This window comes from Abrus precatorius, unplaced genomic scaffold (genome assembly GCF_003935025.1).
Source record: "Abrus precatorius isolate BTA unplaced genomic scaffold, Abrus_2018 Scaffold2, whole genome shotgun sequence".
In the NCBI taxonomy this organism is placed as follows: Eukaryota; Viridiplantae; Streptophyta; class Magnoliopsida; order Fabales; family Fabaceae; genus Abrus; species Abrus precatorius.
In genome coordinates this window covers 37,232,887-37,252,881 of record NW_020874362.1, presented here as the reverse complement: position 1 = coordinate 37,252,881, position 19,995 = coordinate 37,232,887, and the positions used below count along the sequence as shown (strand labels likewise).

The following is a 19,995-nucleotide window of genomic DNA, read 5'->3' as shown; positions in this document are numbered from 1 at the left end:
AATAATAAAAATTGTGTAAAATAAAAAGAGGAGAGGCATTAAGCAAAACTTTGTTAAATTATAGAATATTTGAGTGCAATTTACTATTTTTTATTTTATGGTAGTATTTTATTTTTTATTAATATAATAATTCGCTATTTATTCGATAGAGATTAAAACAAGAATTTTTCTCTTTCACAAAACGCAAGAAGATTGGCGAAAAATGCATTCGAAATCTAACCTTAGGATCTTTATATAGTGGTCACAACAACTGGATTTTAGGCAAGCATCAAAAGCAAGACAAATAAATCAAGTTGTTTAGTGAAATTAGGATCAAAAGCAAGACAAAGATTATCATCAATCAAACCTCTCAGCAATCTATCATTATTAGGAAGCAATTTGCCATGATCATGAAGGAACTGCCAAAGATTATATGTCAGCATTCATAGGCACTTGCCATTTATTTAACAAAGTATTGAAACTTCATCTGTAAAATTTTTTCAAGCCAGCAATAGGTGTGAAAGTTTGCCGTGCAACTCTTACTTTCATCTTCATAGTACCCCTTACTTTCATTGGATGTTAAAAATGAAAAATAAACTAAAATGAAATAAAATATGAATCTCAAAGTTACTACAAACATCTTTATATTTTATATATTAACAAATGTAGTGCACCCTTAAAGAAACCAGAAACTTCGATAGATTTAAATTTTTAAAAAAGTTTTAAATTACTTAATAAACTTTGTCTAACGCATTAGTTTTAGTTGATGGCTAATCGTGCATGATTAAATCGTTTTGATGAACAACCTCAAGTCTGCAAAGATTATGTAACTTCAGCTATTTGTATGTGACATTTCTCTTCCTTGTATTACTTGCTTCCTACAACAGTGAAGGGAATCATAATCCTCTCTACACTTTAGGCGTTTTCGAAGTTTAACAAATGAAGATGTGTCTAAAGCTAAAACCAATAAACATGACTAAAATGAAAGTGATTAATGGAAAATAAATGGTGGTTGTACGAATAATTAATGATTAACCAACTAAGTGACCTAATCATTTACTCCAAATTCATCTTACTGACTTATCTTACGAGCTTTGTAAAGGGAAAATGTCATTTTAAATTTGTGAAAACAAAATATTTGTGACGAGTATTTGTTCCCAAGCCTTGCCTTTACAAATAATTACATAAAAAACAATATATGGCTTGCTCAACGAAATCTTCAGAAGCCAAAATGTTGCATTTTAACATAGATCCTCCGACATAATGAAATAATCTTGGTAAAAGGGAACAATGATTAGACCACAAGGTGCACTTGACATACCAAGAACCGTCCAAACAATACAAATACTGAAGTCACTACACCAAACGTCACAAAAAAAAGTACAACGCACAAACACAAGCAATTTTAGAAATGAAAATGAAAGATATCAGGACAATTCCAATTGAATTTGTTCGATTGTTTTCCATCAGCGTCAATGAAATTTTGACCAAACTCGTGTATTTTCGGCTTTACAAGATAAGAAACCATCCCTAATTCAGTTAAGTACAAATTTTAACCTTTCTTCCTGTGCATCTTTAAATATAAGTATTTTTTGCATTTATCACGTTCTTCATCTTTTAACAAATCAAGCCCAAATTTTAAATGGGTATCTGTACAAGACAGTGAATCAAGTTTTTCTTTATCTATATATTCATGGAATACGACAGCCGTACTGCTGCAGTGCCTCTCAACTAAGTGACCATATTCCATCGTGCTATCACTGTATTTTTGTGCACTACATACGCCATCTTTCACAGTTTTCTTTAATGAATCGAAAAATTTCTTACTGGAGCAAAAGCATCAATTATGTATTCCAGAATATGTACATCCTCAATCTTATTAGTAAATTATAGAACTATGAAAGGCTGTTTGGCCATAGAAACTACATATATAAAATAAGATTGGAGCAGATTGCAAAAGCTTGACACAGTATGGAGGCTGTCCATTGAAAGCTCCCAAACTAGGCATGGCAGAATTATACAAGTAAAAAAATATTCTAGCCATTTTTGCAGGGGGAGCATCAGAATAAAATGATCACCAGCGTCAGAATGCCTCATTGTGATGCTACCAATAGAGCCCCCAATAGAATAAAAGCGCAGACGAGTTCCATCTTCTGAACAAACAGAACAGAACCATAAGTGATTACTTTTTTCCAAGAAATGAAACATGAGAATAAACCACAGTGCCTCTCATTTTTTGTGGGGAGGGGGTGAAGATATAAATTCTTCATTTGGATTTGAATGGTATTTGAAACAAACCACAAGCATTTCAAAGATCTATGAGAATATTAGTTAACAAATTTAGCACATGAAAATATTCCTTCGATTATCATACAGTAGCTACTTAAAAATATATTTGTATGTAAGAAAAGGAAAGGGATAACTGACCTCCAAGTGACGGGTGGAAGACACGATGGTGGAACTGCTGTGCAAAAAATATCACACAAAAATTCAGATCAACCAAAACCAAACCCTTCACTAGCTTCATGGATGGCAAGTAACAAACGTTCCTGAAGCTGTTCCTTGGAGGTATACTCTGGAAGATCTAGTTGATTGAAGCTGAAAAGCAAAGAGGAAATAAGGAATTAGGATGGCTGAAACTCAATATGCAGACATTTTGTAATTTTGTAATCATCTGGATATTGACAGACACTATATATGGTATTTACTTACCAGGTATGAGCTGATGGCAATCGATCAGGAGCTCCATATGCCTTGTGAATCTGAAACCTTTGAGGACCAGAAATGCCTTGCAAGGCCTTAAAACCCTCCAAAGGAACCTGAAAAACATGTTAGAAAGGCTACAGATGTTACCAAGTGCATTCAAAGGATACTAAATACCCTAATAAAACTTGCATTTTTGCCCAAAGATGACAATATAATTCTAGGACAACAAGCACCACGACAAGTTCCAACTAAATCACCTTTGATGTTCCAGTCACAAATTGCAGTAATCTTGCCATGTCTTCTTTGTTGAAAGTTTTGACCACCTCCCAAAACCATTGAACAACATTTGATGCCACTGTATAGCCTGTATACTCAGTATTGGCCTTCAAGTCATCCACTGTAAGGAGAATAACACCATTTCATATGCTTCAAGAGATTAAATATATACACTACATAATTTAAGCAATGAGAAAACCAACTCACAATCAATTTCTGGAAGACCACTTATGAGTAGTTCAAGCTCTTTGTCATTAAATATGGATATAAGTTCTCGTGGAACCAATTCATTAAAACCTTCTAGAAAGGAATTAATTTGAGGACGGATGGCATTTGTCAGAATATGTTCAGCAACAAGGTCAACATACTCGTGCTTTGTTTCTTCTGTAACCCTTATGTTCCTTCCTCCAGGTTTAAGCTCATAATCAGTGACCTATTTCCCAATTTTGGGAGAGATGGCAAAAGCAATGGAAAGGAGAATTCATAAATTTTGAATTAATATGATTAAATTACCTCATAAAAAATGTCAGATTAAAGCTTTAACAATATTTTATGGAACAAGCATAATATTTTTATGTTTAAGCTCATAAGCAAGACATGATAGACCAAAATAAAATGCTTGTTTACCTGATTCCTCTCATAAAGTATGAGCTTTTCTTCATCAGCATCCATGCTAAATGTTAGGTCCGGAACATCACTCACATCATTCTGGTATATGCACATGCAAAAATAAAATTAAACAAAATACATACAATAAACAATTATATCTTGGAACACAAATAGAATGATATGGGGATATATTCAGCACAGCTTATTAGAGAGGATCAACCAATTAAATGTTGCTTATACATCCAGTAATATAAGTTTGTATCATATCAAATTATATCCATTGATTAGTCTCCACCACAGAAAAGATAATTTTTGAATTCACCATTATATACATCAACTGTATAATTTTATAACATTTGGGGATTCAAAATATGCAAATAAACTTGGGATGTACAAACACCAGGTAGAAAAAAATGAAACCCATCTTGTTCCCCAACCCACTCCAGGTTCATTTGCTTCCATGCTTGAAAGCTCAGTTGACAGAAAGGATTTTTGTTTTTTTTACTTTGGAAAAACTCCATTAACATGCTTCGTAGGTCCTGCAAATTGAGTTTCAACGTAGAAACAAACAGGCACTCACACTCCCCCAATTCCCTCTCATTTCATTTTGACAAGACACCAAACTCTGCAGCTCTCTATCTCTCTACCCACAAACACCTCTTCCCCTACACATTATATTTCCTGTTGAGCATTTTTATTTATTTTTCTCAAGCTTCGTCAGCCTAACTACATGTGAATAAATCAATTTACAACCTTCAAAAATACATAGCACCAATGACCAAACCATTAAAGCACAAGATGATGGAAGTTCAATGTAAAACAAAGAGTAGTTCAGTGCAGGAAGCACACCAGGGTTTGAAGAATGAGACAAAATTAGACAGAAACTGTGAAGGTTTCAAAAACCTATACATAATAGTAAGTGGCAAAGAAGAGAGAGGTTTGTGTATGGACTCATTATGAGTAAAAATGGTGAAAATGGGTGAGTGAAGTCGTGGATGCCAGCGGTTGTTGAAGAGAGGCAAAGATAATGATCTTAAACTGGTAAAAAATAGATTGAATTGCTTTTATCTTTGGGGTGAATTCTGCCTGAGTTCAATAGAATATAATGCTTGACAGAAGAAAACTACAATATATTAATCTTTTTACAACATTAGCATTTGGTGCAAGAAAAGAAATGAAAATTGAAACAATAAAAACAGTGAATTTGCATACTATCCAATCTAATAGTCTGCAAAGAAACATGGAATAGGATATTGCTATACAGTTCAGAAGGTTTTATACGCTTATGCAACATCACAGAATAATAAAGTTTATCTGGTACCAACAAATAACATATGCTATCCTATCCAACGACACTCCCATATGGCTTTCATCCTATACGCAGTGGGATGTCTGGTGCCTTAAGAGGAAAAAAGACAATAAAGTGGAAAAGATTGTAAATCAAAACTCACCTCTAGCATCCATTTCAAATTCTTATAGTAATCAGGATCAACTGCTTCAATATCATGGTATGTAACCTTAACACCAAGTATATGTTTATAGAAAGATCGGGTAAAGTAAACATCCAACAGTTGCCCATCAAACAGAGCCTTCCCCACCTGCAAGTAAGAGCATAAAAATTGTCAGAACCACAGCCACTCAATTCATAACCACAAGATCTAATATCAGTGTCATAGGTGGCTTTTTACATATATTTAAATTCAGACCAAAAAAGGAGATCAAGATTGGCGGGGTTTCTATAATATTATGAGACCACATACAAACAACCATTGTAGAACATACCACTCTGCCCACAAACTTGAAGTACGAGAGATGTTCAGTCTGGTACACTGAGTTAGGGTTTGGTTGGAAAGTTGCATTGTTTCCCACTGTTGTGAAAAGTAAAGCACCCTTGTCAAATAGGACCCTTGATAGCAACTGATACCATTCTCTGGTGAGACCACCGGCATCAATACCCTCTTCACCTTGAAATTGCACATTTAATCGTCCCTTGAGATCCTGAGTAGGACGCATCCTTAATTGATTGTAAGAGTCCTCCAAAATGTAAGCCCGCCTCACACTTATACGCAATGGCCCAGACAAGTGTTGGTCATGTTGTTGCCTTATTCTTGAACGGAAATAGGCTCTCTTGTTATCAAAGTCAATCAACCTTGGTGCTTTGAGCATCATGGAAAGTGATTTCTCCAACAAACTGGGATTCTGCCTAATGAAAGCATTAGAAAGTCGGCGATGCTTCTCAGCAAATCTTGTAAATGTGATAGCACCATCTATTTTTCGCTGTGAATCAGTTTTAAAACTCATTGAAGCGGAACAACCAGCAGACTCCTTGACTTCTCTAGCGGTTGCATTGCTATGGTCTTGCTGCATGATGGTCTCATTTACTTGAAGCTTTTCACACAAAACAAAGAAAGCCTCAATGAAAGGCAAGAGTCTCTGTGTCCCAGGAGGAAGAGGTGGTGAAGTAGAGGAACCTTGCAGATTCTCAGCAACATTTATGTTTGACATGTTAGGACAGAAAGAGCTCTGTCCAAGCTGCATCTCAGCTGCACTTATACAAGTACTCAGTTCTTGCCACAGTGGCTCCAGTGCAGTATTCAAATTCCAAATAGTTGTTTGATCATCATGCTGATCCGCATCATTTTCCATATCCATGTCACGCAAAGTACTAAGTGAAGTGAGTGAACTAAGAGCTTGCAGCACACGTAGAATGGCTGCACCAGCCATAGAACCAGCACTCAAACCAAGCATATTTGTATTCTGTAGTGTGACAAGCTCACTAACAGCTGAACTTGTCAAAGCATGAGCTGATTCTGAAAGCTCTAAAGTAAAAAATCTCCTATGGGAGGGAACAATGAAGGCCAACTTCTTCAGCACCTCACCAGCAAGCATGTACATCTTATCCGAAAGCCTAAAAACAATATCAGATTAGTCACTTTTGTTCAACACAACTAGAAACTGTTAGAAAAATACTAACAGTGAAATGTAAATTAACAGGTGTGACATGCAAAGACAATTTTTCAAAGTCACTAGTTCATGATTAGTAAACTTAACAAAAATAAAGCATAAATATGAAAAGGTTATGAGTAATACCCTTCACGCCCAAGAAGACTGCACAGATTCCGCAAATCAGATTGTGGCAATTGCAAGAAGATATTGTACATATCTACATTCTTCTTCCCATCAGAATGACAAGGATTGATATCTGCATGCTTATCTTGTTGATTAGAGTCCAACTCCACTAACGGAGTATCCTTCTCAGTATTACCTGTGGCTTCATTGGCTGACAAATTTTGGGTATTAGCTGTTCCTTTTTCAGACTGCAATTGACTTTCTAATTTTGAAGCCGCGGTATCAACTACAACTTGAATCAGACCCATGACCTGCTCAAGATGAGCATTGCTGCGTAAAAACAGGGGTCGGTTCAAAAGCTTCAGAAAGAGCACAAGGGGAACATCCCCTGTCTGAGCTCCAGAGGGTTTGAGTGAAGATTCCCCTTCAATAACCTTCTCCTTCCCTTTCTCATTCACATGCACCATAAATGGACCAGAAGAATCCAGAATAATTGATTGATCAAAGTGAAACAACATCTTTGCAACAGCAGCATGATTTGTGGCCAAATAGGTCAGAATCTCAAGAATTCGGCGGAACACAAGGGGAGGAAGACCTAACACATAATGGGAGTGATCAGTAAACCAAAATCTATAACATTAACATAAACACAATTTTGTCCCACTATGAGAACAAACATTACCATCCAACAATTGTGATCGACCATAAACTGTATTTGAGTGACAACCAAAAAGCCGCTGTGAATTTAATGTTGCCAGTCTACTAACAGAACCTTCAGCTTCAGGTTTAATCAAGTCAAGCAAAAGATAAATAAGCGTGGCTCTTGTAATACTATGTGCGCACAAGTTTAACAAGAGCCTCTGCAGAAGGCCTTTTCCAAGAGGCTGTAAAGATGACCCAAAAATATTAGCAAGTTATTGTAAGTAGATAGATACTAACATCCACAAACAAAACATATGTACAACCACACCCCCTGAATCTTATAATAGAAGTCCACAGAATAAATATTAGGCAAAACATTAGGAACAAGAAATATGAATTTTCACATCCACCATGAGAGGCTAGTAACTAAGACTGCCATCATGAAGGAAAGCAAAATTACCTGTGCCAGTCGTAGAAGCCGGATCAAAGCTTTTAATGCATTTGCATCAAGTAGTGGCTCCCCTTCAATCTCCTTCACCTTCAAGCTATCCGTAAGAGCAGATCTCCTCCCTATTGTAACTCCAACACCCCGATCCATCACAGGCCGCCGGTCAAATCCAAGACCATTTCTTCGATTGTTAAGCCTGTGGTTGCTCCCAAAAAGGCTGCGAACTTGATAATGATTCATTGCCCTGTCCCTCAATATTTGAGCTTCTGCAAGCAATGGAGATGGCAGTGCCGACAGGACAGCTTCAGAAGAAGTTAAGAGCACCTAATGTAGAGACAAATGCAAGCATTATAATCATGTCATATTTACACAAAATAGAAATTCTGCAATAAGTGGCACAAGGAAAAAATAAAATTTGAACCTCTTCACGCAAATCAGCAGGAAAAGTAGCAATTATAGATGCATTATCCATGTCAACGGGCTGTCCTTCAGCTTGTTGGGCAACCCTTTGAGCTCTTTGTTGGGCCAAAACCTCTGCTTGAATATCTGGAGGAAGAGCAGCTAAAAACTCAGGATCAATATCTTCTGCAGAAGGTGGGGCATAGGCTGGAGGTTGAACAGACTGAGCTTGCTGGGATGCTAGAACTTCTGCTCGTAGATCTTCAGGCAGAGCCTCCAAAAAAGTAGGGTCAATTGTATTAGCACCAGAAGCTTCATTATTTGCACTAATTTGGTCAGTCTGAGTAGCATTTGGAGCAACCTCTGCGTTCTGAGTAGATAACATCTCATCCCTCCTGTCTTCAGAAACAGTCGGTTGCTCTGATTGATTTCCTTCAGCTTCAGTGCCACCCATATCAACATCAACACTAGCATAAACCGACGATGCATGGCAATCACCTGGATTAGGAGTCGCAAAACCAGAGTCCAATAACTCAATATTAGCAGGCTGCCCATCAGCAACTGATGACCCATTGCAGCCCATGGGCACAAGAGGCGCATTATTGTGGATGCCAGGTGCATCGGCACCCCTTTCACGTGGTAGGTCAGCATTAGAATTAATAGATGAGTCAACAAGAGGCTGACCAATCTCAACATTCTCATTGGGAGTAGCGTTTCCTTCAAGACCATTTGGCAACATGTTTAGAGAAAGTGGTTGAACTGACATAGGCTCATTAGCTTGCAGGTCTTCACCTGTATCTTGAGCACCAGAGTCTACATTTATCTCTTCTTCACAAGGAGCACTGTCAACAGGAAGGTTAATTTGATGGTCTCTGGTTCCATTACCATTTTCTTGCTCCTGACCTTCAATCTGCTGCTGACAAGTAGAGTCTGTTCCTGCAGTCATTATTGGACCATCATGTGATGGAAGAGCATCAGACTTATTCTCCTGTTCTCCAGAATTCTGTAACTGCCGTTCAGCAGGACTGCTTGCAGGAGCTACACTGCACAATTGAGCTAAAAATTGTTCTTCTACTGCTTGCGCAATGGCAGCTGCTTGAGCACTTCCTTGTGGCTGACCATCATCAGTCCACCTACCATTACCTAACACTCGTCTTCCAGGTAGGTGCAATGAGCCCATACCCACAGAATAATCTGTCAGAGGTGGAGGAGCTGCACTGCCCAGACGGTCTCCAAAAAGACTACTTGGCACATGATCATATGGAAGAATAGGAGCATCAAACATATAGAAATGGGCCACATCAAGATTCCCAGATGACAGAGTTTCAGAATCCCGGGATGCAGAATTACCACCTGATGACCACATTGAGACAAAATCACTGGATGGTGGGGGTCTCACAAGGAGAGGATGTTGAAAACCATTTACTTCAGTAGCAGCAGATCTCTCAAAGGAAGACCTCCCAGTCTGACGGCGACGTTCAAAACTCTGAAGACGAAAAAGGTCATCCACATTAACACCTTCAAAAGGCTCAGCAGCCACATCTATAAGGCCACCTGCAGTTCCAGGTTGCCCCAGTATCTGCAAGTGATCCAAGCCATCAAGAGCTTCCCTCCACCTCACCTCTATGACACGATTCTCATGAAAATCATCATCATCTTCATCAATCATCTCATCATTGTATTCATCTCCCAGGCCAGTATCATCATGATCCTCCACATCAGTATCAGCCAAGGACATCATGCCCCCACCATCCTCTGCTATATCCTCATCTTCATCCTCTCCCTCATCATCATCCTCGTCATCATCACCATCATCACCCATGTCATCATCTTCATCACCCATGTCATCGTCAGCCCTATTCTCAACGTGAAAAGTCATCTCAATTTGATCTGAGTTGTGCAAGACACCACCCTCTCCCATCTCTTCTCGCATGAAGTCCATTCCAAGTTCCATTGGAGGGTTTTGAGCCAGTGTCCCCCCTTCTTCTACTCTCATATCCTGTTCCACTGATTGATTTGGATTATCAGCATGGTCACCTTGAGAAGTTCCTTGATCATGTGCATTATCCATTGTATCTCTGAGTGCTTCTTGACCACTTGCATTCTGATCATGTGTCACTGCTTCAGCTGCAGATGGTGCTGCTATTTGATCATCAGATCTATCATTTAAACCAACAGATCTTTTCTTTTCAGTCCCATCAGATTTAAAGATTTGCTCACTAGCATTTGCAGCTCTTGTAAGACCTTCTAAACCTTTGAGTATAAGATTCACAATTTTGGGTGCATCAGGATGATCCAAATCAACCACTTGCAGAATACTTGTTAGACACTGAATGATTCCACCGTCTATCATGCTTTTTGCAATGTCAGGTGAATATCCAGAACCAGGTAGGCTACCAGATGATGAATTTTTTGACAAAATAGAATATACTAGATCAACAAAAGTAAAAAGCCTTTTATCTGGCAGTAAGCTGCTTTTCATTGAATTGCTCTCCAAATTTGAAAAAGACATCAATTCTTTAACAAGTTCATTTGTCACTCGTTTACGCCCTTCACCAGATCGACCACATAAAACTACCAGGAACCATGAAGCCTTTTCAGACAATTTACCTCTCCAATCATCAGGTCCTGCAGATTTATCAACAGAGTGTGGCAACAACTGATGTAATACATGATGGATAATACCATTATGTCCAGATGGCTGATTAGATCCACGAAATTGACACATTTCAGAATCACGTCTGAGTATGACACCTACTGCATGCCCATACATTAGAAGGATGTCGCTCAATAATTTGAGGACAAAAGTCACCTTCACCAATCCTGTAGACCTTTCAGATTCAGGCTCTAATATCCCACTCTCTTCAACCTTCGATTTACCCTTCACTTTCATTGTAGGTTCATCTATATCCATGAAAGTTGAGTCACACTCAGAATCTTCCTGACCTTTCATGGGCGGGTACTTTAGTACAATCTCAAGAAGCTGATCAATTACTTGAGTGAGATTAACAGGAACCTTTTTGTGGCTTTTCAAACATTTTCCTGGTCCATCATGCGACTTGCTTTCAGGTATCCGGACACATTCATTTGAAGATAACCCAACCTCAACACTTGATGCTTTTGATTTCTCTTTTTCTTTCTCCTTAGATAACACAACTACAGTTCTCCCCCCTGATGTTTCTAACTGACAAACTGCTGCTGCAGCTTTCATGAAAACCATAGGATCCCTAGAGATAACAGGTGCCAATGATGTCAAAAATGATCGAGGAGAGACTCGCCCTGAATGGCGATTACCACTTAAAGTTTGCCGTATCTCCAACTCCATGGCTGTTTGTAGTGTTTGGGGATCTTCAAGGAGATGACGAACTATAGCTGACACAACAGAGTCATAACCAGGGAAAAAGCAATTCCTGGGAAGGTTAAAAAGAGCAGCCAGACCACCATTTTCAAGGAACTGCAAAGCTAAAGCATGTGTTTTTGTTAACCGAGCACATAATTGCAGGACAGCCTGCATGACAACAGCAGGAACATGCTGTTTTATCAAGTCACATGCAATATCCAGCAATTTATGACTCTCATCAATAGTTGCAAAGCCAGTAGATTTTCCCAGTATATTCTCAAAAGCCATGGCAGGTTCTTTCTCATTACCATTTACAATTGCTTCCTTTGGTAAAACCGTATCTGGTAATTGCAGGGAACCATGCTCTCCAGATGAATCAGGCAGGGAAGTAATTTGGGTTCCTTTCATATTTTCAGCTTTTGGCCTTGACTGCACCATCTGATCCAATATAAGTAGTAAAGAACTAATGCATTTTGGGACTGGTAGTTCTTTGCCCAACTCATGTCTACCTTTGAAGTTTGTCAAGATATCAATGATGGTGGATATAATGCCATTCTGAGCAGCAATTTCCCGTGTACTTACATCCTCAAAAAGAAGAAGTGCTAAAATGTGCGCTAACACACTCAATGCACAATTATCCTGGGAGAAGTCTAATGGACAAAGTTTTAGCTGCTGCAGAAGATAAGATATTACCTTTGGACGATCATCACCTTTGTTCTGACTGCAAAGTGTTACAAGCAAATCTGTCAACTGAAATGCCACTGAATCACTACTCTGAAACAACTTTACAGATGCGGAGAGTATATCATCAACTGGAGGTTTCTTCATCTGTCCCTCTTCTGTTAGCACATCTATGGTCTTTTCAGCACTATCAACTTTAGTAGATTCAGAACTACTTCCTAGGGACAGAGCAAGTGCCCGTGCAAGTTCATCATCCTCCTGGACAGGATCATCAGCATGACTAAACAGCCACTCCATGGCCATTTCAACACTATTTGTTTCAACTCTTCTCAGTGCTTCCTCAGCCCTTGCTCTTGAAAAACCCATCTCAACAATAGTGGCAATGGTTGCCTCATCGGGCGGTGGGGGCATGAAACGTTGGTTTGTGCTTCCCCCATTGTTACCACGATTTCGTTTCACATCTCCAACACCAGAGTATACATGTGTAACAAGTGAAATAATAGATGCAATGAAACCAGGACTAGAGCTACAAAACATGGGATGATTCCAGACTGGTAGGATTACATCCAGAACCTGAGATTGTAACATACGGACAAAAACTTCTGGGTCTCTAGGAACGGGAAAGAGTCCAATTGACAGGCCAACAGCAACTGGCTGAACAAGAAGTTCTGTCTGAGATGCCGAGGTTGGGGACAAAAGTAGAGAAGAGTTTACAAAATACTCGAGCAAACGACAGTAACTTTGCAATGTATCAAGTAGCCATGTGTTATGGGACAGTTTACCTACTTCCCCTTTCTTTCCAACGTCAATATCTGATGATGGAAGAGAGTATGGAAGTGTCCAAAGCAACTGACTAGTAGCTTCAAATGTTGTAAGTAGCTCTTTAAAGGTTCCATGTACATAAAAATTATTAACCATGGCTGTATAACAACTCCGGCGCCTGCTGTCAAATGTGAGAGCAGACATATCATCCACAACCTTCCCAAGATATCTACATTTTACAGAAAGTGACATCTCAAGTCCAGCATAAGTAGAATGCCCAGAAAAACTAAGAGCCTCAAGAAAATTTGTGGCTAACACAGTTCCAAGAGTCTTTGAAGCTGAGCTAAGTGACCCTGAGTCAGCTCTACGACGATTTGGTGAAGTGAATCCCTTTACAAGGGCAGTAAAGAAAGAGCGCAAAGTTGATGCCAGTTTGTTAAGAATCTCTAAAACAAGAACATCAGGGCTTTTCTTTTTCAGATCTTGGGATAAAGGTGCTTCCAGTGCACTAGAAGATGCTTCTGAATCAATGTTCAAAGCTTCCAAGTGACGACCAGTCCTTCCACCTCGTATACGGGATAACCCGTGCCGACTACGGCGGTGCAAACTTTCTCCAGCACGAACTACAGAAAGAAATTCACGATCTCCACTCCAGAGGGAATGTGAACCATTCCTAGCAAAAACTGGGTTTGTGTATCTTACAGTCTGAATATTTGTATCATCATCACTTTCTCTTTCAACAGCGGTGGATGGGGGTGCCTGTGAAGTTTCGGGTTCTTGATCAGTATTCTTCTTTTCCTCTGCCTTGGAATCATTACACAATGATATTTGCCAAATTATCTCCTTGTAAGTTTTCCCAAGATCTTTCAATACATCAGCATCAGATGTGCTTAGTTCAGAGACCACAGTAGTTGTTCCTTTCAACAAAAATACAGAAAGAGTTAAGACACCTTCAAGGCTAGTAAGATATTTCAACACCTTTGTCTGTTTTGCAGATTCAACTAGAGCAAGTTGAGTCCCTCCCACCAAATCTAGAAGTTCATTGGTAGATTTCAGATGTTCCCTCAAGAACGAGCATACAGCCCGAGCAAGAGAAACATAATGCTGCGGTGAGAAATTCTTGAAGGCAACAGATATGCTCTGCCCAACGGAAACAGAAGGTGGCATTAAAGGCAAGGTAAATAACTGGAGAATAGCTTCAATTCCCTTTTTCTCGACAAATATGCGACACGTATCAGCATTCTGAAGAATTGTCTCAAGTAGACGAGAAATGTTGTTAACACAATCTGGAAGAAATGACTCAATATTAATTATTGATGCATCAGGAGACGGCTCAGTAATCTGCTCTGTGTTGTCAGGCTTGGATGGCTCATTATTGGGCAAGATTAAATTCTTGTCCTCACCATCCGTTTCCATGGGAACAGAGGTTGAAGAGGATTGATCAGGACACAAGGATGAGGAATCCACCACAGAACCAATTTTTGAGATAGTTTCCAGAATCTCAACTAACATATCCACTCCAGGCCCACGTAATGAAGAAGCATGGCGCATTAATTCATCCAGTCCGCTAGACAAAGATGCAGGTGTATCCCCAGCAAGAGCTCGCAAATATGTTCTAGAAGTGAACACTTTCACAAAACACCTCAAAGAATTCCTATCTTTCACAGCCTGCAGGCCATTGCTATTTAAGCATAAGGCATCCAAACACTGCGGGATGCAGGTAATGGCTTCTGCAGAGTTGAGAACATCATCCATTATAGCATCCAAGAAGGCAGATGGAAGACCAGCTGCGTCTAAGACAGGAAAACAAGTAGGATCCTTTTGAATTAAGTCACTCATGACAGTAGCTGCAAGTGAAAAAACTCCACCACCAAAATCTTTTGCTCTTCTAAATATTATACATAAACAATGAGGCAGGACATTCTCTTCAGATCCATAGATACGTGCAGTATTTCCAGGAGCATAAGTTCCCAGGGATATAGCTCGCAATAAAGCTTTCATCAGCAGTCGCCGGTGATATGAAACTAATGGTTCAGAATACAGTGGTTGCATGTCATCCAGCCCAGTTGAAGAACTTCTAACCATATTTACACTTCTAGCACTAGACTCAGAATTTTCATCTGGATGCTTTCCACCATTTTCTACAAGGGTGACTTCAAACTTTAGACGAGATATGGTATCATCCAAACCACCCAAATCTCTGAACAGCGCAGCGGCAGGATTACTGTAATCCATAAAAGCTTCTAAAATGCGCACAGCTTTTTCAACCAAATGCAGGTGTTGTGGATTTGTATCTTTAAGGAGAGGAAGCAAAGTAGGAATAAATCCTGCTTCCCGCATGGCAGAGCACCCTGACGATGACGAAACCAACACAGTGACAAGAGACAAAAGAGCTTCTGCAAAATGAACTGACCATTTTGACGTATCGGTGATGACAGAGTCAATGGCTTTTTGCATCAGGCTAGATAAAATGCCACGATGCCCACCAGATGTAACTGCAGTGAGCACTGAAGGTTGATGGGAACGATCTTGGCAAAGAGCAGCTAATGAATGCAAACATAAAACCCGAATTTTTTCCAAAACTGCATCTTCATAGCTCAGCAATGATACTAATTCATTGATAAATCCAGGCTCAGCATTGAAGAACGAAACCAGGTCATCAGCATCAGCACATGCTTGAATTAGAACTATGAAAGCATACAAGCGAATGCATGTGTATTGCTGTCTAGAAGCCAAAGAACCAAAAGCCCTAGCAAACCTCAATCTTGTCAATAAAGAAAATCTTAAACTGGCTGGTACCTTATATTCTGTAACTAACTTATGCAAAAGCTCAAGATCTGTCTCCATGCATTTGTTGATATCAGATAAGTGAATAATTTGCAAGCCTTGGACCAATGGTTCAGCCACTTTGATGTCACTTTCCAACTCATTTACTGCATAAAACTCAAAATGAAGAGTACAACCCAATTCATAAGCAACAGGGTCACAGCCATTAGGTGCAGCTGATGCAATTAGTCCAAGTCCCTCTTCTTTTCCACCCCATCCTTGTGCTAGAGCATACAATTTTGAATTCAAAGAAGTATCTCTTATGGAATACTTTCCAACTGTTTTCTTCAAAAAGGTAGCCAAAGTGTCTAGGGTAGCCTCAACCACATCTGGATCAGTAGATGCAAGCAATGCTGAAAGATGCTGCTGTAGATTCAAAGAAATCACAGAGTATCGATGAGAGCGTGAATAAATAAGATATATAGCTAACAACACATCCAAAGTACATAAAATTAGATAAAACAAATATTAAAGGTCACCAACAAAAAGAGAACAAGGCAAATGACACACAAAAAGCAATAAGCTTATCATAGCTCTCATCTTATTAAGTTGACCAAGGAAGAAGAAGATGAATTCAGGAAAGATGTCATACCTCATACGAACTATAGAAATGCTTATTAGTGCAATTATCCAAAATTATTCTGATGACACGAAGAATTTGAAGAACAGCTTCTCTAGGGAAGGGAGGATCTGAGTCCAGAAAATCATCATCAATCTGCAGATCCTTCCTCAGTTTTACATACTTCTCAAAGAATGAATCAAAATGGTTAAAAAGATCAACCCAGTGATGAAAATCTCCCTGTGCAGAGAAAAGAATTACCACTGAATCAGATGCATTAAAACAAATACATATATATTAGTAATGTAACAAAAGGCCATAAAGGTACCTTATCAAACTCCCAAACAAAGCCCTTTAAAGGCTCTTCTATCTTTTCAAGTGGAACAGAAGTCACACAATCAATGAAACATCTAATTTTTGGAGGCTGCAACCAGTCAGAGAAAAAGGTAGTTGGTACAAATACAATACATTTATTTATATATCAATATGTTCGGATCATATTGATATTAGCATAATCAACTAATAAAAGAAACCATAACTTGGGAAGTAAAGAATAGAGAGCACACAACATAGCTTTAAATTGAGAAATTAAAATATGAAAGAATGTAAGAAATAATAAATTAAGAACATAAAATATATATTAAACACTGAAACTGACTGTTAGATAATAAATAAACACTTTCAGATAAGACCCAACTCACACTAAATGTTTTATTAATTGTAAAACACAATGTTACTAAAGAAAACTATTATGCAATGAAGAATTCTAGTTCTCAAAGCAAATCTCTTCTCAACTTATTAGAATGAATACACTAGTAAATGCTGAAATATGAATTTTGGTCAATATGGTAGAAATGAAGATAATCCAAAAACATGTATCATCAATAACCAAGCCCTGATCCACTAGTTGCAGTCAGCTACATAAACCAAACAAAAGCATTGGCATCTATCAACGCCAAAAAATTGAGATAAAAATGTCAGAAGCATAAAAATTAATAACATCACATAATGCATCTTCAAAGTTGTCATCTAAGCAAATTATGATTTCTACCTCCGTAAAAATGTGGGGAATACATCTACATACAAATTTGTCTCCAGCATAACAAGATTACTTTCATTCTTAAGACATTTTGATTTATATTTTGGAGAATTTGTTTTTGGAAGTGTTGCTTCTATGATTATTTTTATAAACAAAAGCAATTTTCAAAGTGTCAAATTACCAAAAGGTACATGTGTGATATAAACATCAAATCACAATAATAAGGGCATCTGTAAATATGATGCACTGGGAATTGTGAAAGTGGGAATTAATATGGAGAGAAGCAAAAAAATAAAATAAAAAATCACATCTCACATTTGGAAATGAAAATCAGAAATTAATAAAAAATGAACTAAATCATAATTAAAAACCATAACGTTTATTGACATCCGAAAAATCAAAGTGCATGTTACTGATGCAAGGAAAACAACATTCATAAATGATTGGCCAGATGTTGGTCCATCAGTTGTAAAAACCAGCAACGTAGCTGGTGTTAACGCTGTCAGTTGACATAGTGTAGAACATATTATAATACGAGTAAAGCAACAACCTAAAGTTTATGCATGGTTGTGTTTAACAAGGATAGTTGATATACACATCCTATGACCTAGTTCTCAAGTCAATCCCCCTTCAATAACAATGCAAAATAAAAAGATAACAAATTTCCAGGAATTGAAGAGATAGGGAACAAGCAATTCAGGCTTACTGAATTCATCAGCACACCAATTGATCATCATATTTAATAATTTTTTTTAACTCGTTACAAATTACATAAAAAGAAAGTACATTCTTGGAGCGGAAATAGTCTTATGCTAAAACCTGATCAGCGCATAATGTGAATGGAAAAGTTATTAAGATTCTAATAAGTACTCAACCATTTAACAATAAACAGAATTTAAAAGGGCAAGACTCGAGACTAGAAGTCATCGCTTTCAACCCCAACAGCAAACATCAAGAGCCCCGATCAATAAACAGAGCAAAATCACATAAACCAATTCGCACAAGAATCAGTAGAAAATTATCAAAAACTGAAAAGAAAGAAAAAAGAGCAAACTTTATCAACCATCACAATAACACTCTAGACCAGTAACAATCTAAAAAAAAAAGCAAAATAAAAAATTAGGGGAAAAAGCACCATAAACCCCAACAGAAAAAACTCAATTGAAAAGAATGGGGGAAACCATAAATTTGATCAATAAACAGAAAAATCGGTGGGTAAATAAATAATCGGAAAACGACATCGATGACAAAAGAGATAGAGAGCGAGACTAACCACTTCGAGTGCCCTTTTCCTCTTCAACTTCATCTCGGAACTGATAGCATCGCACAATCAAAGAAAGAGATTGAGCGAGTGATCAATTCCCAAATAACACTCAAGAATCGATCCCAATTCTTGAACGGAATGAGAAAATTGAAGTGAAAGTGAACAGAGAAACAGAGAGAGAGAGAAATAGAAGATTAGAGAAAGAAAGAAACCCAAGTGAGGGAAGAAGCTGCACACAATAGCGTGGTTTACAATTCCTATATATATTGCAGAACCAAACTAGGAAAAATAAATATAAAATCAAAATAGCACCAAAATATAATATTACAATATTATAATAATAATAATATAAAAACTGGAATGGCAAATATTTGTTAATTACTTAATTTTGCTAAGAAGTTATTTTCATAAACATGGGATGCTAAATTGTATTTAATTTTTCAAACTTTCATAATCTATCCGTGAGGATAAAAATTCTGCACTTTTGTTTCCTTATAAAACAAGACTTTAAATTTCAAAGCTTTTTTTTTTATTTTGGGAACAAAAATTTGTCCCTTTTTATTTCACCAACAATTTGTGAAACACATGTTTTTTATATATTTTATAAACATTTTCTCTTGGTGAAATTATTGCCTATTTAAGTTTATCTAATTTGTCTATGTATAAGTGTGAAAAATTAATTATAATATGCATCCTCACAGAGAGAGTCGTGCTTAAGTAAACTTTTGCTTGGAATTGTAATTTACCTCTACTGTAATCTCGACCATTCTTGAGTCCTTACGTAAATTACTTTGATACAGTTTATCATTAATCAAATTTTAAATTTAATTTAGGAATAATCAAATTTAAGTGCTGGTATTTTTTATGACAAATTTTAGTTATATTGTTGGAAATAAATAGGTGAAATGCAATATCTAATGTAGGAAAAACTATATATTTTTTGAGAAAAAAATTCTTAAAAACTATCTTATTTAAGAGTGAATGTTCATATTTATAATATAGAAATAGAGGTGCATTAAAATACTACTATTATTTGCTATAAAGAAAAAAAAAGTTTATATAAATTCATAAAATTATTTCCAAACAGTTAAAATATGCCATAGATCTTTTTGAAAAAGTTTGCTATAAATATTAAATGCACAGGGTTTTAATTGAGTATATTATAATTTTAAAAGTTTATTTGATGAATTGTGATATTAAATAAAACAACACGTGTTTTTCTTTTCATCATGTTTGTAGTTGGCATGAATATACATATTATTTGCAGATGAAATTCTCATACAGTTAATCCAAATTCTTATATGCTTTCATTGAAAACATTTTGCAGTGCTGTTTGGCAAAAAGATTAAAACATCATAATTAATGTAAAAATAATAATCATAAATTATTTTTTGGA

The 19,995-nt window shown here is 37.3% G+C and overlaps 1 protein-coding gene across 3 annotated transcripts; it reads right to left on the bottom strand.

Moving 5' to 3' along the window:
• Positions 1-1,645: 1,645 nt before the first annotated feature.
• LOC113857941 (E3 ubiquitin-protein ligase UPL1-like) lies at positions 1,646-18,836 on the bottom strand. Of its 3 annotated transcripts, XM_027490277.1 has the most exons (16): positions 18,609-18,836; positions 16,625-16,720; positions 16,330-16,536; positions 11,805-16,103; positions 8,151-11,582; positions 7,742-8,053; positions 7,322-7,523; positions 6,661-7,234; positions 5,353-6,478; positions 5,022-5,168; positions 3,589-3,669; positions 3,169-3,394; positions 2,943-3,082; positions 2,692-2,798; positions 2,407-2,577; positions 1,646-2,132 (listed from the first exon to the last, which is right to left on the bottom strand). In XM_027490277.1, exons 1-15 carry the CDS (start codon positions 18,639-18,641, stop codon positions 2,475-2,477), a joined length of 11,085 nt encoding a protein of 3,694 aa, XP_027346078.1. In that variant the 5' UTR covers positions 18,642-18,836; the 3' UTR covers positions 1,646-2,132; positions 2,407-2,474. The 3 variants fall into 3 exon arrangements, with proteins under 3 accessions (XP_027346078.1, XP_027346076.1, XP_027346077.1); XM_027490275.1 differs by having other exon boundaries at positions 8,151-16,103; XM_027490276.1 differs by having other exon boundaries at positions 8,151-16,100; positions 18,609-18,801.
• Between the last annotated feature and the right edge of the window lie 1,159 nt (positions 18,837-19,995).

Coding starts and splice junctions, on each gene's coding strand:
- LOC113857941 (XM_027490275.1), bottom strand. CDS start 18,641: ATGAAGTTGAAGAGGAAAAGGGCACTCGAAGTG. Junction 7,235..7,321: donor TCGATCACAATTGTTGGATG/GTAATGTTTGTT, acceptor ATTATGTGTTAG/GTCTTCCTCCCCTTGTGTTC. Junction 3,395..3,588: donor TACTTTATGAGAGGAATCAG/GTAAACAAGCAT, acceptor ATTGGGAAATAG/GTCACTGATTATGAGCTTAA.